The 24,135-nt window shown below is 38.1% G+C and overlaps 1 protein-coding gene across 8 annotated transcripts in view; it reads right to left on the bottom strand.

Moving 5' to 3' along the window:
* The window catches only part of CLASP1 (cytoplasmic linker associated protein 1), a gene marked incomplete at both ends in the record, with an annotated part of 141,220 nt that overhangs the window by 45,513 nt on the left and 71,572 nt on the right, over positions 1–24,135 (bottom strand). For 3 of the 8 annotated variants that reach the window (XM_079539322.1, XM_079539323.1, XM_079539325.1), the window contains 4 exons: positions 1,735–1,838; positions 14,906–15,073; positions 16,849–16,868; positions 18,317–18,431. In XM_079539322.1, the coding sequence (XP_079395448.1) occupies positions 1,735–1,838; positions 14,906–15,073; positions 16,849–16,868; positions 18,317–18,431 (407 nt within the window). Of the gene's footprint in view, positions 1–1,734; positions 1,839–5,720; positions 5,784–9,734; positions 9,843–14,905; positions 15,074–16,848; positions 16,869–18,316; positions 18,432–24,135 lie in introns of all 8 variants that reach the window. The other 5 variants (XM_079539320.1, XM_079539318.1, XM_079539321.1 and 2 more) reach the window with 3 other exon arrangements.

The following is a 24,135-nucleotide window of genomic DNA, read 5'->3' as shown; positions in this document are numbered from 1 at the left end:
TTTTTTTTTTTTTTTTTTTTTTTAATTCTTACTACAGGAAAAAGAACACTTGTTTGAGAACAAGGTTGCTGTGTAAAAGCTGGCATCACACTAATCTTTCAAAATGAGCCCAAACAGAGTTTGTAAATTGCTTGTCAAGAGGAAGCAACTAAAAAAATAAAAGAACAGAGGAGGTGAGAAAGAAGGGACAACAAGATCACATTACATCCATTAAAGTCATACGAATTCAGATTGATCATCTTACACGTATCAAGGTAGCTAAAATGCTTTCCACCTAGACTTACAGACTTCCCTTCTAAATGTTTAACTCTTTAAATAAGATTTTAATATTCCAGCATAAAGTTACTTAGTTTAAAACAGTGAAATACTTAGAAGTGAACTTAGAAGTCCAAGCTGAAGTCACACCAAGAAATCTTAAGTGATCAACAGTGAACTGGAACACCACTGCTACCCTCTCCACTTTCGTCAAGTAACCAAGTGTTCACTGCTCACATTCAGGGATACAGCATGATTCATTTACAAAGGCAAACTATCACCTATAACTATGCTGTGAACTACTATGGTGGCAAATTTGAGGAGCCGGGAGCAAAAACTGCCTCATGATCTGCTGAATTTAGTAATGAAAATGCCCACTAAATACAACAGCTCCATTATATACTGTCCTAACTCAGTATGATTCAAAAGAAATTATTTATTCAAAAAAAAAAAACAAAAACAAAAAAAAAAAAAAAAAAAAAAAAAAATCACATTTTTCTAGGAGTACTCTAATAATACACTAGAAATGGAGGTAAGCTACATGATGACTGCAAAAAGGAGAATGATGTTAGCCAATACTAGAGAAAGTAAACTAGGAAAAATGGCAAAAAAAAAAAACCCAAACCTTTCACAAACTCTGGGGACATTATTTGTTCTCCAAGACAAACAAACAGATATCTGCTTCAGATATATCAGGAAATCCTCATCTCAGCTTATGAGATGAGGAAGACCTAAGGTTCACCCAAATAATACTTCAGAGTAAATGCTCCTGCCTCTTAAACACTCTCTGTCTCCTCAAGCCCCAAAGTAAATCCAAAAGTTTATGACAGCACTCAGCTTCTAAAGAGCAAAAAACATCTTCTGTATTCTACCCAAGAGATTTTATATTGCTGTAACATTATATAGGACAATACATTTTTAATAATGACAAATTTACTCAGAAATGCACTTAATATTTAGAAAATAATGGCCGTATGTTACACAAACACTTCAGTTTAACTGCATGAAATGATATCAATTACAGAAAAGCCAAGCTTCGAGCTATCTAAATACCTAGCTAGGTGTAAACAACAGAGCAAGACATGACAGAGTTCTCAGTTCTTTCCCAGACAAATGGAATCCCATCTTTCCCAGACAGTTAATGGAATCAATGGAATTCCCTCACACCACAGGTGGTGAGCACCCATACAGTGCAGCAAACAGCTTCCAACAGCAAATCATAAGACAAACAGCTCATTCAGCTTCTCCTGCTGCTCCAGTATCGAGCCTCATTGGTTTAACTGTGGAGAACTAACACGGAATGAGGAAAAAACGTTGCTGCTCGTATGCTCATGCACAGCACAACACAAGGTAACCAACTCTACAGCATCAGACACTCAGCACAATCAGAACAAAGCTACTTAGAAAGAGGAGAACGTACGTACAGGTAACTTTAAGCCACTTTCCGGTGTCGGAAGCATTTTGTATTTTTCCCCTTACCAGTGCATCAGCCACAGCGGCCTCCAGGTCTGTGCTTGTGCTTAGGACTCGCATGGCATTCACAGAAGCAGGCATCCTGCCTGACTGTCCGAGTCCAAACCGGTCTGCACAAAAGACAACATTGAAAGGGATTGTTAAGTAAATTCACATTCACTTGGAATCCTAATCAGGTGTCTGAACAGTCCTCCCCAAAGGATCTGGGAACTCTCAGTGCTTTTTCAAAGACTCCTTTATCCACAACTCTACAAGAGTTTGTCATGACATTAAGAAATAAACTATTGTTTGTTGGGTCCCCAAGACGATTTCAGATCCTCAGGGCATGTCTTTTTTGTTTTTGCTGGGTTTTGGTTTTGTTTTTAAGATGGGAAGAAGGGTATCTAATTTGTGTTTATTTTTAATAGAAATTATTTGGGGTTTTATTTTAATGTCAGAGGCAGACATGCAGGTCCCAGTCTGGCTCTCTCAGGAATCAACTGAAGACTTCTCATTAACTTCTGAGAAACAGAGCTGTGCCCAGTGTCAGAGCATGTTAATAGCAGAGCACTCATCTTGTAGCTTGTTCTCAGGCAAGTACGTGAGATCATCAGCAGCAGTACATTAGCTCTCTTATGTTGCAAGGCTTGATTAACCAGAACATCTCCCTACGCCTCAAAGAACAAAAATAAGGTTTATTATTTGTTTGTGAAGTTACTCCAGCTCCGTTTTACTGTTGCTCTTGAGAAGCAGCTTAAAAGTACACTGAACTGAAATGCAATTCAAAAGTTTTATGATAAAACAAATCTTTCTTGGGGGTGGGATCATACAATATCATGTCTCCCTATGAATTGATGGCAAAGCTCTCAACACATCCAAAATAACAGGATTAAGTCCCAAATGCCACTTACATCCACGATAATCACTAGCTTACTTCATCATTTGCCCAGAGTCTGATAAAAACATTGCAGAATGAATTTCTTTGAGCAAAAGTAGTATTTGGAAAGCTATCACTAGCAGTGATACAGCAGAATCAGCAACCGGAGCCACAGGCCAGGCTCCAGCAGCGCAGCCCCTCCAGATCAGAGATCTATTTCTGCAATCCTGGCTCCAGTCAATAACCAGAAAGAGCCTGGTTTCAACATTTCAAGTTTTTGTTTCCACCTGGGGCTGTCTTTGCTCCAGAATGGCTGGGAAAGATCCCTCTGGGACATATCTTACACCATATGTGCCAGTAAGAGCTCTGCCAGCATTTCAGAGGTGCACAAATGAAGCTGCACAAACAGATCATCAGCTGATCCACACCTTTCAGCAGTTCATCTATATTTAATTTAATGAAGGAAAAAGACTGATTATTGAAATATGTGTTTCCGTCGTGGATTTCCACAAATTGAACGTTACATTTAGCAGTTTACTGTATTTATTTATTTTTAAAAAGTCTGCTTTACTGTATTTATTTATTTTTAAAAACTCTGCTTATCATAAAGTTTTGTTGCTTTTCTCTTTAGAAACCTATTGCACTGAAATCTCTTTTAGGGAATTTGCTCACACTGCCCTGCGTAACTGAAATCAGGGTCTGAAGCCTACCCGTCTGTCATCCTAATTTTAAAGCTTTACCTGAGCACTTCAGAGCAAGGATTAAGATACAGAGAGGAGAATAAAGACAACTTTTCAAAACCTAAAATATTTTTGAGAAAAAAAGATGAAGATTAGCATTTATTTCAGAAGTGTTACCACAACTTGCTCTTTCTCAGTTATGCAACCAGACGAGACATTTCTGATTTACAACAAAAGCACAATTTCTACAAAACACATTACAAGAGGAAAAAAACAAAAACAAACATCTTAGAACTACTGCCAAAAAGTAATCAAATGATATTTCACAAAGAAATAAAAGTTGTATGAGTTATTACTATCCCCTTTTTTAATGCACTCGGGTTGAAGAATCATTTCAAACATGTAGCTGAAACCACACTTGATCCCTAAAATGGAAAGATCTGTTTACTCTTAGTGGAAGCACAGAAGATGATAAACCATTGAGTCAGACTGAATTTGAAGTCACTGTTACAGAGATACATACTAGAAGATGTACAAAAGATGAATATTTTTCTAAGTGGAAATGAGACCTGGTACAACACAAGGGCTGTAAATGTTGAGACAAGTTCTGGACTCAGTTGTATTTAAATCTACTAACTTGACAACGTTACTCAAGTCTTACTGAGATCAGAATTTGGCTTTATAGCTTTCAAATGGCACAATATCATATAATATCACTGTTACACGTTTTCATGTTAATTTAGTATTACATTAGAAAAGGGAAGATAGCTTTGTTTTTATTTAAAAAAAAAATGAAGAACAAAATGACAAAGTAATTCAACTGTAGGTCAGTTTAAATACCCAGCATAAAAAGGAAAAACAACAAAACAAAACAGGGCTTTTTAATCAAATTGAGTAAGCACAAGGTGGCATGCTGTCTTTTATCCATCCCCAACAGCTGTCAGGAAATCTTTAAAACACTTCTTGCAGTCACTATTAAACCCATAACATCCATATCAATGTGGGCTTTTCCCACACTGCTGCCACACCTCAATGCATACATTTGATCTTAGAAGGAAACTCGGCATCTCTCTGCCATAGGGCTGGGAATGTGCTTGGCTCCAAGAATAACCCTTAGAGACAAACCCAACGTTACTGTCAATAAATAAGCTGAACAGTAGGTGCTCTCTCTGGTCAAACTCACTTTTCCTTCTGGCTATTTTAATTACAGTGGTTGCTTGGTGAAAAATTCCTTGATTTTGCTACTTCTTTGGCTTTCTTTAGAATCAAGATAAGCATATATAGTCTCATTATGCTTTGTACCAAACCACTGGAGCAAAGCATGAATTGACTATCACGCAAAGTTGAAGGAAAAAAGCTAAAGCTTAGATCTCAATTAGATTTGAGGGCCCTTTTTGTTCTTGACAATTTTTTTCAATACGAATTCAAACTGCTGCTTTGAAACATGCCAGAATCAAACCTGCTTGCATCATTTCTGCAGTAGCTCGATAGGGGAAATGTCTTGAGTTTAATTTAAGTGACAGCAAATTAACTGCACTTAAGAGGAACAGAACATTTTTCACTGCCTATCTGAAGAAGCTTCATTAACTAACTTTTAGTGTCACTAATTCCTTATGCAGTTTTAGCCTCCAATCAAACACTGAAGCTCTAATTCATCTTCTACATCATCTTCGTACCCACATTTGAGTTTCTGCTGACCTACCACTAGCAGCACTCATTCGTTTTTGCTTAAGACTCCTAGTGAAATATCCTGTTCTCAAAGGGAGTTGCAGGAATTCCACAACTGCAAATCCAGCACAGGAGAAGGCAACTGGAATCTGAAGGTTTTCCTCACTGTTTTCTACTATGCAAAACCCACTGAAATTAAAGGAATTATTTTTTCCAACAACTTCCACGTGCTTTGCATAAGGTCTTCAGTAGAATACAAAGGATGAATCAGCACGTGTTATGCTCCAAGGTTCATTCTGAAAACTCATCAGATGCTTAATTCTTGCTGCTTTTGTGAATATCAGACAGGATTCCACAGCGCACTTTCATTAACAGACAGGAGTCTGAAAAACTTAGTAATAAATGGAATGAGACCCACTGGGATCCTGTCCTAGACACTGGAAACTGCTACAGTGCCGAAGAGGAAACAGGCATGAATTGCAAGGACTCTGCATTGTTCAGGATCTAGCTGATCCAACTGATCCAATTTACAAGAGAACTGAGAAAGCCCTGGATCACCCTTTGTTCAAACACTGCTCACAACGTTCCTGAAGTACATAAAATAAAAACATTCAATAAATGAAATTTTCAAAAAGAAAAAGCCACGTTGAACAAAACAGAACAAAAAGCCTCGCAGCGGTGAGAAGCACATGCCAAGTGCTGGCTGATGCACGTGACAGCAAATGTTAAAATGGTGTAAAACAAGACTACATATAAGAAGCAGATTCATGCAGTTAGCGCTTGTTCACCTGACTGCCCAACAGAATCAGCAGTGGAGAGAGCACTAGTGGACCTGGAATGACGTCGAGAAGCTGCAAGTAGAAGGAATGGCAACACCCACAGGATTAACACACATTTAACCCAAGACAGAAAATGCCACAATCCGAAGGGGATGCACGTGAACATTACCAGTAAATGTATTTCATAGTGACAGGGAAATGACGTTGTATATGAATGCACAACAGATACAGTGCAAGCCCCACAGAGTCATCTCCATCTGTAGCTTCTCCTCCCCTTCCCTCATGACCATAAACACAATGCATGACAAAACTCATTTGTAACAGTTGCAAACCCAGTGCAGTTTCAGCAAAGAAAACCAGTGTGCATCAGTTCCATTCCAGAACCACAGATCTGGAAGATGGCCATCATGACAACGTGGAGCACATAACCATAGAGCAGGATTTAGATGTGTCTGATCTAAACCCCAATGGGAAGCCATGATAAATGGTTAGAAACTGTGCTTGCAGGTCTTTTTCCAAAACATTCTAGCCTATGCAAAAAAAAAAACAACAAAACAACAATACTCACAAAAAGAACGAATAACCACAAGTTGAAAGAGTACAAGGAGTCATACAGGGAGGTCAGCCAACAACTGCTTATAGCTCTTTTGGTTTTGACGTAATTTTCTTTCTTTAAATAAACACACATACTGGAGCTGTTGCTACTACCAAAAGTCTTTTGCTCAAACAAATTTTGTATACGTGCTTTTTAATCTAATTCACATGTAATGTGAATATGCACGTACATTTATCTAGGACTGTACCATATGTATACAAACAAATTGTTAATAGCAACAGAACAGACAGTAGCAGAAGAGCTGACGCCAAATATAGCTTCCATTCCAATTCTCAGCTGTCAGCAGCACATGAATCACAAAATGCCTTTGGACAGATTTTCAGTTATCGGATTCAGCATAAAGGTGAGTTAGTTCTTCATGAAGGCAAATGGGAAGCCAGCCCAGACATTTCTGAATTACAGAAATTTAACTTTTCTGAAGAGGATTTTCCCATGTGCAGCAATGATAACTTAATCACCTAACTTAAAAAGCAAACACTGATTGTCTGTGTGAGCAATCTGTCACTAGACTCACCAAAGGCCTTGTTGATGCAACATCATAACTAACACTGTCAAATTGAAAAAAAAAAAAAAAATCACTATCCAATAGCTTTGTCAGTTGTGTGTTTGTGTGAGCAATAGAAAAATTGTCTCCACTTAAGCATTAATAAACAAATGCTAGTAATATAAAAAAAGTGTGCAAAATGAGAAAAAGTTCAAATTTCCTCCCAGTTGTGACAAGTTGGCCGAAGCTCCACACAATATGGAATATGGTCTTTAAATACGTAGGACACATGCATTTATTCAGGAGAACAATCCCGCTGACGCCATAAGCAAGCCATGACAGATTTGCAGGATCAATACAGGACCATGGTCTGAACCCTCAACTAAAATTCTGAGCTTGCAAATGTTTTCTTCTGAGCCATCCATAGATGTCTCATAGGTGTCTCTATAGATTTCATTGCAAGATCAAGGCCCAAGACAAAACAGCAATAGAAATAATAAAAATCACTTATCTTCAATAATATGATTTATTTAAAAACATCATCAACGCTTCCAGGGAGGGGGCATTCACAACCTCGCTGGGCAGCCTGTTCCAGTGTCTTACCACTCTCACAGTGAAGAATTTCTTTCTAATACCTACTCTAAGTCTACCCTCTTCCAGTTTAAAACTATTTCCCTTCAGCTCACTCAAGCCTCCTAACTTGGAAAGAAAGACAACACACACATCTGCATGGAAGCTTTGAAAATAAGCAACTTGCAAGGCCAGGATGCCAGTGCTGACGCTGATCATTAATACTGCTAAATGCAGGAATCCTGCCGTTTACATATAGCTAGCTTAAGTAAAATTCACTAATACAAAGTTAATCTTCATGAGCAAAAATGGACTACGCTATTTAGGGATTAATGTAAGATTAACTGGATTCTAAAAATACAGTAATGGAACCATCTTGGCTTAAATTGCTATACATACACACACACACAGAGCTTACTTTCAAATGAGTTATAAGCTACAGAATGAAGTTTGTGAACTTAAGCTGTGTTCCAGCTTACAGCATTCAATGAAAACACAAGAAAAGGGATAACAGAATAGCAACTATATTAGGTTACCATTACACTTCCATTACATACTACCACTACTATTTCCCCCCATCTTCCATTTTCCCACTCCTGACTGTATAACAACTGCATCCCTAGAAATAAATTAAGCTTCATTAAAATGAAACATTCCTCCTCCTCACTATGAGATTTGTTGAAACCACTGTAATACATATATGTAATTGAAATGTCGTGTTCAGTGTACAAGTCAGACTTGGTGGTGGTGCACAAAATTCACACCAACTGTGGTACTGGAATGCTGCATTTAATTTTTTAGATCGAAGGTTCAAGATGGTATCTCAATGTAATAATAGAAGAAACAGCAAAAAGACAGAATGCAAACAAGTTAGCCTTGACATGCAGCATGCTCAAAACATTTTGGCTGGAGAAAACAGCCTCATACAAAACTGAAGCTACACAGTTAACTATAAAAACAAGCTACAGTTGGATATTTACCATTCCTTTATGGCTCTGATATCAAATCAGCTTCATTTAACCGATAAAAAGCCTCTTTGAATTATCTAAAATATCTGAATGCTAAATTGAACTCCAGCCATTCCTCAGTAAATCTGAGATATTACAGATAGATTATATTTCATAAATGAATTAAATAATGAATTTCTGAACCCAAAACCTTGTTGAAGATTCTACTCTGCATCACCAAAATCAACAGAAATTTTGGCAATGATACGAAGACAACTGCACTCTCTCCTCTGACAGCATTGGAAGTCAGCATGAGTAAATGAATCAATATTGACAACAGCTATGTAGGTTTAACAGTTTATGCAAAGTACAATGTATTAACTAGGAGAACCAAACAGGAAGATTTTGCCCATTTATCCTTTCTTTTTTAAATAACCTTTTCTTACCAATTGATTTGATGCAGAATTAAGTCCAAAATATTACATTCTACTTACATAGTATTTCTTACAGATATATTTTGTCACTTACGTGCAAAACACATCTTGAAACAAAATTATTCAGCCCTAAGTATATACGATCTTCCTTCTCACTTCTACTACTCATGCACAACTGTTAAATTACTATATATGGGAAAGGGGGCTGGAGATAAACTATGCTTAATTATGTCTGAGATGACAAATTTTTCATACAACAAACAATGCAGTTGGTTGAATACATATGACATGATATTTGATCAGAAACATTAACTATCCTGTTTTTAGCCTCGTGTAGAAGAACATCCTGCATGTGGTAAGTGTAATGAGATTTCCTATTCATACCATGCACCCAAGCTGTATGATAGTGATGCTCCTTTAAAACTTTAGTCTTTTTATTTCTGTCTGCTTGAAAGTCTTCTATGAAATTGCACATGCTACTTATGATTAAGAGTGTTGAATAAAACCTGTACAAAAAGAACACTCTCTGCGTTGCAGGATTTATAACAGAAATGACATTGTATCTACTTGCAAGAAAATCAGATCATGGATAGATTTAATCAACAACAGACTACAGTGGTACTGACTACTTCACTGTGACCTAGAAAACGCAAGCTTACTCTCCCATAAATTTGCATCAGTGCTGTAAAGCACAGCAGCCCCACACAAGCTGATTTAATGAAACTGAAAAATAACAAAATTTGGGCTACACTATTTTCATAATAGTGAAATGCTGAGAACCAGAATTGAAGCATGCAAAAGAAAACAGAAGGGAAACAGGGTTGGAAATAGGGAGCGTGTCAGGAATCTAACAGAAGATAGGAAACAAGCTCATTTCACCTGGCAGTGTCTTGATCTTGAAGGGGCAATCAGAACAAGGAAAAAAGGGGAAAAAATTGATCCTTAAAACTCCAATGCCTACAAAGTACTCACCAAGTGGAGGAAAGCCCCGAGCAGGGCTTGTATCTCGACTGCTCTCACGGCTGGTATCACGGCTGCACCCCTGACTCATGCTGGGTCGGGGGATACGACTGCTCCGTGCTAGCATGCAGCATGGAGAGTTTCAGAGAAGGTGAACAAGTTTAATGAGGACAGAAAAGCTCAAAGTCAAGTCACATTTCTGTTAGTTAAGGTAATTATTACATTAGTAATCATCAGTTTTAGCAGCCAGCTCAGGCTCTTACAAACCAACTATGCTACGTGCTGAGCTGCGTTTGTGAAATTTCATCAGTATTAAATGTCTGGCTGATAGTATCCTCATTTCTTAAGCAATCCAAGTTGTGTCATTCAAGTGGAGTAGGACATCTTCAATCATTTAGGGAAGCTCTACAATTACAAAGCATGCAAAACAGATGAAGCTACAAAAAACTCTCATGAAAGATTTTTTCCTTAATTAAAAGATAAACATCCTTCTGGAACAAAGAAGCAGCATTTTTAATCAGATTAAAGTGTTTTAAAAGTCTGTCTCAATACCAGTACAGTAACTTTGAATAGATTTTGTTTTTACAAGGATAACTTTGTCCTGAACAAATAACCTAAGAAAAAAAACTGGTACATACTGAAGGAATTTTCTCTAACAAATGATACTGGGAAAAATCATTCAGACCTAAATACCTGAAAGACAGCTTTGAAAGTGGTTTGAATTTCAAGATAGTGACAGTTTTATTTTTATTTTTCAAAACAACAGCTGTCTAACTTCTGATCCTCAACATTTCCAAGCCTTACACTTATGGATGAGACATATGCACACATAAGGAGAGTCTTTAGCTACAATCTTTACTTTGACAAAGCCTTGCATCAAGGAGACTTATCTGTGGTCTGGCAGCTATAAAGCGTTCTGTTTCCCCTAACAGACTTCCATCTATCAGCCATGTCAAAGCAACTCATCATATGCAGCCTTCATTGGGCCAAATGCACAACAGAAGTCAGAAGATGCAGCGGCTTTCTTTGTAACAAGCAATCCCACTTCATTGGAAATTTTGTCCATGGAGGAGAAACAGAACTATAGTGCTTTCTGAAAAGTTACTTAATATTATGGATTTGAATTTTAGTTTTTTTAAGGAGAACAATTAACTCCTGTGCAAATTCTTTGCCATTGATATGAAAGATGATAGCAACATGTTATTAAAAAAAAAGCTCTATGCCCAGTAGAGAATAAAACATTTTTGGATGCAAAAAATGGCAACTAATTGTCATAAATTTATTTTGAAGAACTTAAGAGCTTCTGTGAACTCACCAAGAAAGCAGATCACACATTTATGCAGCTCCTCTTTTTGATGAGGAGATTTAGATATACGAGAAAAACCTTGCCAGAAAATAATGTCTGATTCTGAATGGTCATTCATGCCTTGGGTGTGTTAGTATCCTTTCAAGCAAAACAGTACAGTATACAATAGAAACTTTTATATCTAAGCTTTAAAATTTAAAATATAAGCTTTAAAATACTGCCACATTCTTGGTTTGTCATATCCCTTCCAAATTTGTTAACCCCAACTAAAATCTTTTAGATGAATTAATGGTTCTGATGCTTGAACTTTGATGTCAGACAATACAAGATGAGATAAGTGACCAAGCTGATTTGATCAGTGCATGTCTAAAAAGCCTATGTGAATTAGATGGTCTTGTAATAAATAAGGCAGAATAATAAAGAGTTTGAAATTAGGGTCCACAAGTACAGTGATCCCATGTCAGGCTTACAGGAATAAAGCTGTAAGGTGAACTACAGACAGAGGTAACAATCTGAAGTCTCCTGCACAAATACTTGCTTCAAACTGCAGGCTCTCTAGAAGCTAGCTCCTCATTCTTGGGTCTCATGCTTCTATGTAGATAATGGTAGCCTTCACATCATGTTTGCACAAGCAGTCATTTCTCTCAAAAGAGATTTATCAGTCTTTTCTATAATGCAACCCTAAGTCCACCAAAGGCTCTTCAGAGAGAGGGAGTTGTGAATGATTAAAAAAATTGATGTTCATAGTACATCCTCCTTCCATTACTGATAATCACAGCAGCATGAAGTATGAAGACAAAGCACTTTAAACTGCATTAAAGCAGTCTAACAAGACAAAGCCAAAGATAAACCACAATATTGACCACACAGAGAAAGCCCAAAAGCAAACAGTGTATTTCATGAGCAATGGTCCAAAGATTTACACATTACTAAAGAGAGAAATACAACAACAAAAAAAAAGAATGGATTGCAAAGAACAAAATGATGAGTCTGTTGTGGACTCCCAGGCATCTGCCCCACCATTTGTTTTTTTTTTTTCTTTCTGTTTTGTGCAGAGAAGATTGAATATCAATTATTCAAGAGTATTTTCTTCAGGTACTACCAAAATCAAGGGCCAGCAGCACTGTCATTTAGACAAACTTTTCATATACCCAAAGCCTGACTGTCTTTTCAGAAGACAGACGAAAACTTCAGAATTCCCAAACTCCACCAGCAGAACTCAATCATTCCCCTGTTTATCAATTTACCACTTGGAAGCCTACATTTCATTAAGTGTGTTTTTTAATGATTTGTAAGTCTGTAAAGTCTGTAAATGCCACCAAAGCAGCCCATGCCACGCACAGCAGTAGGATACACCCAGCAGAGGCAAGCAAAGAGCTGCCTTTGACTTTCCAATAGATACACACAGCATAGCTACTGATGAAAAACTGCATGCTATATGTTAACCAACTGCACCTGCACCACTTTCTGAAGAACAACATTATCTCACATCTCTTGCTTCTTTCAAATCCAACTTGCAATCAAAGATCTGGCTCCTCACCTTCTAAGCTCAGAATCTGGGAGGTGCCATGGAAGCTATATCCCCACTCTGATGATGGGCTCGAGGGGAGGAGCAGGTAGCTGGCCTTCGGCACATACCCACACTGAAGCACCTGTCAGGATACACAGCCTACTGAGCATCCAACAGCATCCATTTCCAAGGCTTCCAGCAAACAAGAAAAATACAGGAGTATGCATGGATACCTGTGATCAGCAATGAAATTAATGTGGCAACAAGCTACTGATGCTTACAGGCATCCACATGCAAGGCTCTATTAGCTTACACTGTCTTCGCTTTCCAAAAGGCCTGATGAACTCCAGTGGGTGGCTGTTCTGTAAAGCCCCACCCCACACACACACTTGCATTGTATGCTTACTCTTGCACACAACTGCTAGTTGCCCTTGCAAAATACTACGTATCAACTCAATGGATGAGTTATGAACAGGACCCAGAAATCACCCATTTCTAACAGCTCGATCTGCAAGATTATTCAACACCCTCTGCACTGCAAACATGACTATGTAAGTTAAGAGAGATTTCAGTCCATGGGTTAAGAACATAATCCCACAGAGCTTAAAGGATTGCACGCACATTTGATGCTGTATGTGAGCTCAAGTATTTGAATTATAGTGTGAAGTTTATTGGCTTCCTTAAGATCAAGGTGAATGGGAGTCCATTTAATGAAATGAGTGAGTGAAAAAAAATGTGTCACAAAGACAGAGAATGAAGCAACACAAAAAAACAAAAACTGTAGCTACTTGTAAGTCATAAATACAATGGGATAATGGTATAAAGATCAAAGTTACCTTCATATCATATTCAAAATTCGATAGAGACCATTTCTGCAACTGAAAGCTAAAGCCAACACAAGTGTTAAACTACTGGTCTCATGAGAGCCTGAAAGAACAGGCTTTGGTCAGTCATCAACTTGGGAATGGGTAGAAAACATACATCTGATAGATGACAGAGTTGTCTCACTCTCAAACACTGACTGTTCAAAGACAGCACATCAGAGCAGTGAGAGACATGTTACATTTCCAAAGGATTTCACGGCTCCCATAATATACCTGAAAGCAGGCAACCCAAGAGTGAGGATTTTACAAAGTTAATTCAGATGCTAAACACCGTTTCAAATCAGACCACGTAACACGATGATAAACTTAAGCATAATTGATGGTGCTGTCCATCATTCTTCATTTACTTTCAAAATGTATGTTCTTTTGCAGAGTGACAGCACAGTTGTCTCTATTTGGAAAACACCACATTTTGAAAGTAATGAACAGAAGAGCACAAAGCATTCATACTGAAGTCATAAAATAAATCAGACTAAGAATACTACTAAAACTGGAAAAATAATCACAATAACCATGCAGTATTTTTTATGACCCCTAACAGCATGTACACTCACGTGCTTTAAGTGCATTTCAGTATATTTGAATAAGACACTTCTCTAGAAATGCTCTAAACAGAAATGCAGCTTACATTTCAAATATAGTTGCTAATGTAATAGTTAAAAATTCAACTGCCAGCACTGAAGTCATTATTTCAATTTAATCTACCAATAAATTTTTTGAAGATACAAAATATAGTAACAGTTCTTTAAAACTACATGAACTTCAAGCTACTGAAAGCATTTCCATTTCAGAAATGAAAACAGTATTTACTTGCTTAGCCCGTATCTTTTTTTTTTTTTTTTTAATCTCAATTCAGGTACACAAAAATTTCTATACAACGATGCTTACCCACCTGTTCATAAAAAAATGAGTCTGCTGACAAATTTGAAAATAAATATTATTATGGATTATTTTCACAGCAGTCACTAAGCCAAGAACTTTGGAAGCAGAATAATTAAAGCATAAGTTTAAAATACCATCTAAAAAGTAGCTCCAAGACATTCCAGACAAGAAGCAAACATTTAAGCTGCAAAAATTGTTAAATAATCACAGAAGGTGCTCAGCACCCTTGATTTCAGCTAACTGTAAAATTGCTCAGCTGGTCCTAGGACTACGCCACTCATGTAAATGAGGTATTTTTGCTTTGAAAGTTATTCATGGCAACTGTTTTTGCTGCCTGACCTAAAAATATCACTCATGTCATATTTCAAACAGGAGATATAAACATCTTTCGGTATTTTGAAACTATGCCTCAACCTGGAAAATTAGAACTACTTTCCTACAAGCCATAATAACTAACAGTTCATTTCTGGAAATAAAACATTAACTTGCCAGTTGAGGAATTCAGAAGAAAGACAACAACCACATACATGTTTCATGTTCAATAGGAAAGCCCACCCTTTGAGCACGCTGGCCAATGTGTCACTGCAGTGACTACTCTTACCTAATCCTATTCTGTTGGGACTCGTCTCTCGACTGCATCCCTGGCTCCGGGGGATCTTGCTGCGCTTCTCTGAAGATGATGGCACAGGTTGAACTCTGGATGTTCCACTGCTCAAGCCACCATAGGTGCTTCCTAACAGCTTACCCGGAGAACTAGACCGACTACCAGCTGGAAGAGAACCAGAAATGAGGAATACAAGCAGTTAAAAAAAAAAAAAAAAAAAAAAAGCAAAACCAAAAAACCCGATACTTCCGACACCTTAAATACTGATGGCAAAACTGAAACAATCAGCTCTAGCAGTGTGACCCAAAGCACACAGAAAATTGATGGGACAGCTTCCCACGGGCTTTAAGAGGATGACTGAAGAAAGCCCGTGGACAATAAACACTGACATTAGCAATTCTGTACATATGCATGGTGCTACCCAATCAAGATCAAGACCAAAACAGACACCGCAGTGCAGGAATATCCTAAGCTGAATTTCAGTGAGCATGTGGGAGATGCCGGGAGCAGCCTTGCAGCAGCAACATAGGGTCCATAGGCTGCTTTGCCTCAACAAGCAGCAACATGAATTAGCTCATGTAGAGCACTGTGCAGCAGATAACCAGCTTTTGGCACAGTTAAGCTGCTGCAAGCCCCATCTTCACATTATGCTACAGTGCTGACATTGTATTCCTACAGTAATTCAGGGAAGAAATAACATTGCCAACAAAAAAAGAATACTGTCTCAACAGCAGCAAACCAGCATGTTGAAGGGTAAACCAACTAACCCTGTCACAATTGTAGAGATGCCGGTTTACTTTGGTCTGACTATAGCTAAATAGTTATTTTTCAGATGGAAAAAGAATATTTAGCAAGTTAAATAGTTGGCTGGGTTTATTTTTCATTGTCAGTTTGAATTGTTCATGGTAAGTTTACATTTTTTCTAAGCCATGATGTCTGGTCCACTGACCAAGATTTAGTTACAACATTTACATTCCAGTTGCAACAGACATTTGTCCAAAATATTCATGCTGTCAAACTCAATAGGTTGAACAATATAAGTATTTTTATCCAGGGAATCTTATTTTTGTAGCATGTTTCTGCTGAAAATCAAGTAATGTTGGCTTTAAGGTAACCAAGGAACTATAAAACTAATGGATTTAAGACCCTTTTGTTTCTTTAGGTATACAAATTACACAATGAACATTTGCCATTGATATCACCCTTAACATCCAACATTTTGTTGCTAGAATAGGAAGGAAAATAATAGCTAAAAAAAGGTTGCAAAAATATTCTCTGCCAAGTTCATATTTTGTACAAATACTCAAGTTGCTTGCTTTCTAAAAAGTATGTACACATCTCAAATATTTAAGTCCCAAACTCTGTTACGATTAATAAGAGTTAACTAAGAGATAAAGGGCGTTCTTAATTTAGGGAAGGTATGCAGTTTTACTCGTCTGATGGACAAAAACATAAAAGCATGTATTATTTTAACTTGCTTGCTCCCCTCCTTTCTTGGATAAAGCCATTTTGAATCAAATTATGTATTCCAATATCCCCCCCAGAAGTGAGAGCAGTTGTGAAAGATGCCAGTTTCTCTCACAACATCCACACCCTGAAAGCCAATGCTCCCACCAGTTACTCTGCTGCATTCATTGATGTCAGTGGAGTCTCACCAAAATAACTGTAATATGAGGAATTATATGCATGAAGTTTAAGCTCCAGGAGCTTCTCTGCAATGCTTATAACAATGAGCCAGCTTTAATACACAATTTATGCTTACTGTGTTTGATTACTTTGAGAAATCTAGGTCATCTGCCATACATATTGGTTTTCTAATTTTAGGAAAATGCTTTTTAAGCCTTGATAACCAGGAGAGAATGAAGGAAGCTAAAAGCTTAGCAGTTAAAAAAACTGAAGGAAATAACATGAGAAAGCAAGAAAGGGAAAATGTTTCTTACCACCAGCAGGATTAGCTGATCTGGATCCTTGATTATGAGGGCAGACCAAAGGACAGGCAAAAAGTGGATTAAAAGACATGAAGACAGTACAGCGTTCAGCATGCAGTTTATGCTATACACAGACAGATATATTCACAAATGTGCCACTCCAAGAGCCCCTGCAGAATGCAGTGAGTTAATGTGCAAATGCAAGTGATTTAATTTCCAAAGGCTTAACAGCTTCTCAGTAATATCAACCCACACTGAGACCCAAGTTCTGCTTAAATTATACCCCAAGCCCATGCTGTAAAAGTGAAACAAAGCTACAAATGCATAGGCATACAAGTTTGTTCCTCTGAACATGTTATACATTAATTCATTATTTACTTCATGTAATGCTTGGATTAGGAGATTAAAGATCACATCTAGTTGTGCTAAGCTGGAATCAAGATTCAGCAAAGTAGACCAACAACAGTACAGATGTGACTGTCCTACAGCCTCATAAGTACATTGCATGAAAAAAATTAAACCCATAATGTTTGAACCACTCCACACTTCCTTACATATATCTGAAACTTGTCTCATCTGATCATTTCTCGCTAAAGTAAAAAAAAAAAATAAAAATTAAGATAATTTATGGCTTTTAATCAAGTTTTAAGTTTCAAATGATAGGAATTAAGATCAGAATACCAAAGCCCCAGTTCCTTCATGACTTCAATGTAAAGACTTCCATTCAGCCCCATCCTAGTTATAATGCTTCTCTCTTCAACCATCCCTGGTTATCATAATGCTATAAACTGCTTTCCCATATCTACAGCATAATAGAGCAAAGCAATGATGGCACAAACAAAGCAAAGCCTGCTTTGAAACAACTTGAGAGGTTCCCTCCCCCCCTGTTCCTTCTGAAGTTTGAATTAAATTAATTAATTAATTGAATTCTCTTTAGACACATGGCAAATATGCAGCAACACTGTTTGCATGGCTCCTGGGAGAAACCACAGCTTGTAAGGAGGTCAGGGAGCATGGATGCATCATGTGAATAAAGAGAATAGAACCACTTCCCTCATATATACAGAAAGTAGGTAGCATTCTATTCTACACTGATGCTAAAGCACGCATTAACTTTAGACAGTTCACATTACACATACAGAAATATTGTAACATAAGCAGGAGAAGCTTGACAGGGCAAGAACCCAGGACAGCAATTAGCTACAGACACAGAGGGCATCTCAGTGGGACCCAGTACAAATTTAGTCTAGCATGTCACAAAAGCCTGCAGTTCTGCTGCACAACAGCAACTAAACATTCTGATTTGGTGCCCTTTGTCAGTAAGAGCAGACACTGAAAGCTAGCTAAGCGGGGATTCATTACATTATATGTCCAAACATTATTCACCAAAAGTGAGCCCAATTCTCAGCTGATGCTACCATAATTCAAGAGAAATGTAGTATTAATAATTGTTTTTTTCTCCTCCCCAGAAATAAAACACTTCTTACGCTGGGACTGGGAAACCACTTTAGCCCGGCTGCGGCCTCGGGTATCAGCAGGTGTTGAGGTGACGCTGGTGGCACTGCCAGAGCTCTGCCTCCTTGTACGAATCCGACCTGGAGGAATGCAAAGACAAACTGTTAACAGGTTTCTTCCAAAGGCAACAGCCGTTTTCAAAGCACCATCTGTTCTAGGCTCGCAGCGTTGCTAAGCACATAACTAACCAGATTCAGAAGGCAAATTTTACAGGGAGACACGATGAAGAACGAGGGGATATACAGTGATGGTCCACACATCCAAAACTCTTTTTGCTTTCAGTAAAGCTATCAGCTGGCTCAATTTAAAAAAAAAAAAAAAAAAAGTGATCTCTAGTGCCTGTGCTTCTGTTCTGCAGTACCTTCTTTTCTAAAGAAGGGTCATAAGAAAATTCAGTTATCTAACCGCGACTCCTATGTAATTACTTTCTGATGAGGCGATCCCCCTTTCGCAGACAGGCACAGCAGCTGCAGCCACAAATTCCATCGCTGGGATTTGCGGACAGCTCGGTGCTTTCCGTCCTGCTCTCCATGTGCACCCAGCACGCACTGCAGTGAGTCTGCCAATGCTGCCCAGCTACACTTTCATTTCAGCCTTGTTCACATCTCCCCGCTGTTTACTGATCCCTTGTATTTATACTGAGATCAGTGTAACTTTACTAGTAACGGTGATTCCCCTTTAACACAATGAACATAGTGGAAAAAACATTCCATGGTCTGCCCTTTATTTAGGCAGAGAATGGATACAAAGTCTCAAAGTGTTCTTGGTCCTTTTTCTGTCCTTTCCTCATGAAAAAGCCACAGTAATTTGAGCTAGAACAGCTTACGAGGTCATCAGTTCACCCCCTTCCTGCAGCAGAGCTGTTCCCCTCAGAATGTTCTTTCCAGTACTAAGGTTCAATTATCAGTCTCTAGCTAATGGGAAAGAAATGATAATTAAGAGTAACACAAAGAAAGCCTCCACCAGCACTTTCAACAACTCTGCTCTCTGCCAAATCTGAAGCTGTTTCTCAGGACCAACGCCAAGGCTATCCTGCATTCAGAGGATGATTTCAAGTTGCAGGCATAATAATAAAAGGAAAAACACAACAGGTAAGATAACAGTCTTGACAACTGCATCCACCAATTAGATATTTATCTCCCACCCCACGTATCCACCATAAGCAAAGAAACACAAACAAGGAGATATATACCTCCCACCCAAAAACCAGGGAAGATTCACGTGGAGAACAGGGCAATGGCACGCAGCCCCAGGCTGAGCAGAATGGGAGCTCTGTTCCTTTGCCTGAGCTCTCAAAATACTCATAACACAGGCTGCATCTTTCTGATAGACAAAGTGACAAAGAAAACTTTGAGAACAAAATCTAGATTTCTTTTCAGGGAAAAAAAAAAAAGGCATATGTACTTTACAATACACCTCATTTTGAAATCAAACTGGCAGGCTTAAAGAGCTATTCTAAAGCCAGCTAAGATGGACTGAGCCAAGATGAAGCAAGCCAAGAAAGAAAACTATATTCAAGTCACTATTTATAAATGTGAAAGTAAAAATGAGTAGCACAAAACCAGGAAGACACAAACAAACTGGCAGCTGTTGGTGTACAAAGGAAACAAGAAGTTTAACTCAAGCAGTTTAAGGAACCAGTAATGGAATTGACCATCCATCCTTCCACAATGCCAGCAGAAAGCCTGTAACACAAATTGGAATTCAAGGCCCAGTAACAGGCAGCACTGGCAAGCACAGTGATGTGCATGGCCCATGGATGGGTCAGAAGGGACTGATGTTTCCTTCTACACATAGTCTACTATTCTCACACTTCTCACAATTACCTGGTTTTCCTGCATCCACAAGATCACGGTGGGGTTTTTTGTTTTTTTGTTTGTTTGTTTATTTGTTTTTTTTTTTTTTTTTTTTTTTTTTGCTTCATTAAGTATTAACTAAGAACAAAATTGGGACAAAATATAGCGACTGCCCAATCCTTAGGAAATAGAAAACCAAAAATAGTACATAAAGAAAAATCAAGATCTGCTTCTGATGTCAATTTTTTGGACTTCAACAAAAAAATGAACCAAAAACTCAAACTAAATTAACATACAAATACCAGCAAGATTAGAAAGTACTCAGTCTTATTTTGAAATCCCTAAAGGTCAGCAGAGAGTTGCCTACAAGTTCATCAGTTTCTGAAACAATGCTCATGAGCAAGATATTGCTTCATTCTGGGCTAGTAGATTTTGGCTTGAACCCTGATGTGACCCAGAATGTGTCAGGGAGAAGACTGGGATAAAAAGTGTCTCTTGAGAAGTTATAAAGTTTCATTAATTTACACTAATCCACCAGATGGAGAGGGATGCGGGGTATTTCACAAGTTACCTCATCTCCACACATACATGCACAGTCCGTAAATTATCAAGGTTTTAAGGTTAAGTTTTCCAAGTATAATATACATGTTAAAATGTTCATTTACACAACACAAATGTCTCTATTACATTTCCTTAAGCATTCCATCTGCAAACAAGAGTTTGCATGCGTATCCACATTTGCACATAGGACTGTGTCATTTAATCCCTATCATTCTACCGCTGACAAAACATTTCAAGACCAGAAATAACATAGCAAAAGTTCGGCAAACGTTTTGTTGTTGTTGTTTAATGCAAACAAATCCAACTCCTGAACACGTCTTTGCTTTCAAAGAGGTTTGTTTCCATACTCAGCTCAAACTGCAGATGCAGCAATTCATATTTTATAGCTGATATTTCTTTGCTCTTCTTAAAAGAATTACTTTAATCTGAGAGCAACAGCACAGCAAATTAACATAAAGTCTGCCCCAACTAGTTTCCAAAAAGCATTAAAGTGCTACCATTTAGAAAAGCCTTTGATCTAAGTTTGACAAGCAAAGGTGACACTCTGCTGGTACAGAAAGTATTTTAGAAGACTCCATATATATGTTTTCTGTTAAGAAATCATTTGTAGGCTTTTTGTTTGTTGGCCTTTTTTTGTTTGGTTGGTTTTGTTTTTTGTTTTGTTTTGTTTTTGTTTTTAGTTACTGCCATTTTTACAACAATTAATGGATCAGAATCAACTTTGAGATGTCTAACACATGCCTAAATCTAGCAGGGTCTTCAAAAAAAAAAACAAAAAAAACAAAACACAAAGACAACAACAAAGGAACAAGTAAAGTAATTAGTGATTAGGAGCAGCTTCGCTCAGCAGCACTGTCCTGAACCCTCCTGGGTGGATACTACTGCATCACCACCCCATGACTCAGAACAAACACAGGCTTCATGAGATTCAGCTTGAGAAGAAACTGCTTTTCTACTACTCCAGAAATCACAGATAGTATATAACAGAGCCACAACTAAGTTTAATCAGTTCTGTGCTGTGAATAACAATGGCTACAATCACACAAGTTATAAGCAGAAGCACTGGGATGGTAAGGGTATCCATCATGGATCAGTTCATGCATTCCCTGGGTTTTTTCCTCAACTTGGAAAAAGAGAAAAATCCCAAAAGAGCCCGAGACCCCTGTAGGTGTACATGTGTCATTTGGTGGTGATACAGTTGTGAAGAATACACAGTTATTTGATTTGTATGTAAACCTATAAAAATATATCCTTCTTACAGTATGCAAGGTACAGGTTCCATACATAGCAAAAACCCAACATTACCAGTACATGACCTGACTTCACAGCACAATTTCCCCTGATGCACACCCTACCCTTACCATAAACCATCAGTATATGCTATTGCTTGGTTTTGTATAAGATCTTCTGACTAAGCAAAAGCAGCACGGTGCTGCTCTACACCAGTATGCACAGGCAACTCATGCCAGCACTTGCAAAGGGATCAACCAAGAGAAGAGAAAAATCTACTACCTGAGCATTTCACTTTAAGCTACCATGTTCAGTCATATCTTCGAGCTAAACCTTGTTGCTGAGGACAATGAAGAGCTTTAAAGCAGAGAAGAAAACAAGAACAGTCATTTCTTGAAACTGTTATCCAAAGCCTTCGTTAAGGCTCAAGACGCTCGATCTTTTGAAGTCCAAATTATTTGAGAGCAATGATAAATCAGACTATTTTCTTTTTGGAGTGTAATAAGTATTATTAGAAATCGTGCCACTGAGTCTGGAAACTGCCAATTGTTAGTTATAAACTTGTCAGTTTGGGGACAGTCTTGAAAAACTTCCATGATAAAACAAGCGGAGACTTCTCTGAAGTTTCTGTTTAGTCATATACAAAAACAAGGATTTAGAGCACAACTTACTTGGACGGCACAAGCTGTAAAACCCCCATCAAGACTGAAAAGGTTTAACTCTTACAGGCTTTCTGCCTACTGAACTCTTCATGACACTCTGGAGACACAAAGGGTCTGGGTTATCAAAACATACCCTGCACAAAGACACAAACTCACAGCACACAGGCAGAAGATCTACCCAGATTAAAGTTGTATACAGATTCATGATATGTTGTCACACAGAAGAGCACTTTTGCAGCATTTGCTAACTGAGGTGACACTACTTAAAACCAAAGAACCAATACTCTCCTCAGCTTGCCAGTGGTACAAGCCACTTTTATCTTGCTCCTCTTTTAAGATGCCTGGCTCAAAACCAAAACACTAAGGAGAACCAAGGGCAGAGCAGATGGGAACTGCCAAGTATGCACAATGCTGGCTCCCAGCTGAGGGGAAGGTGCAAAACTTCTACACTGCAGCTACAAAAAGCCATGATGGGAGCCAGACTGCAGATTAAACAATGCTGAACAACATACACATGCACACACACATACAGAGGAAAAGAAAACAAAGATTTGCTCTTGTAGTAGATACTAGTAACCTGCAACAAAACAGAGGTATACATGCAAAAGGAACTTTTGCTTTCTGTTCAAAGTTCATCTCCTGCCCACACAGCTATTTCCAGAAAAAAGATCACACTTGGATCTGCTAATTTTCATTTCTAAGAATATAAAGTTCTGCCTTCTCTACACTCTGCAAGATCAGGCAAAAGGCCCCTCTCCACACCCTCATCTGAAGGACACAACAAATTGCCATCTGAAGGCTGTTTTTTTGCTGTGACAAAGAGAAACAAAGATCACAATGAGTTTCAACCACTGATTAAACTCGTCCAGGGCTCTGGCTGTGGTGTGCCACAATGCTATCATCCTTTGTGATCCCTGCTCCCCTCACCAAAAAAGAATCCTACAGCAAAAGAGATGAGATCTCGTATTTAAGGTAACAAAGGCAACAAAAAGCAATTTTTGAAAGTTTATCCCCCCAGTCTTCCCCCCCCCCCCCCCCCCCCAGCAAGTGACTGGCTGGTTTCTATTACAGATTTCTTTTTTTTTTTTTTAACCAAACCACATCTGTATCCACTGTAGTCAAACTGGAGGAAAACAACCCTAATTTAAAAAGTATTTTGCATAATGACAATAGAGCATTTAATAAACTAAAAGTGAGGGCATACCAGAGGACAGCTCCCAGAACAGACCTCCACAAACACCATTACAGTCCAGGAGAGGATCTGTACATTGCATAGGCTATTTCATAAATTTACATAAAACATTCAGTGTTTCTACATTAGGGGAAAAAAAAAAGAATTTTTGAAAACTATTGAGAAGAAAAGAAATGAAAAAGAAAGATCAGCAAATTAAAAAAAAAGCTAAGGACTAAAACAGCTTGGAACTTTCATTTAATCTGACACTGACTTCAATACAAGCGTTTAGGCCAACTTCATATTCCTCATCACTGAGAGATCATGAAGGATAAAGAGCTGTTCATGATTCTAAGCCAGTTCA

The sequence above is a fragment of the Tetrao urogallus genome, assembly GCF_951394365.1.
Source record: "Tetrao urogallus genome assembly, chromosome: 8".
NCBI classification, from domain to species: domain Eukaryota; kingdom Metazoa; phylum Chordata; class Aves; order Galliformes; family Phasianidae; genus Tetrao; species Tetrao urogallus.
The sequence above is the reverse complement of the archived record's forward strand: the minus strand, read 5'-3'. Positions and strand labels throughout refer to the sequence as shown.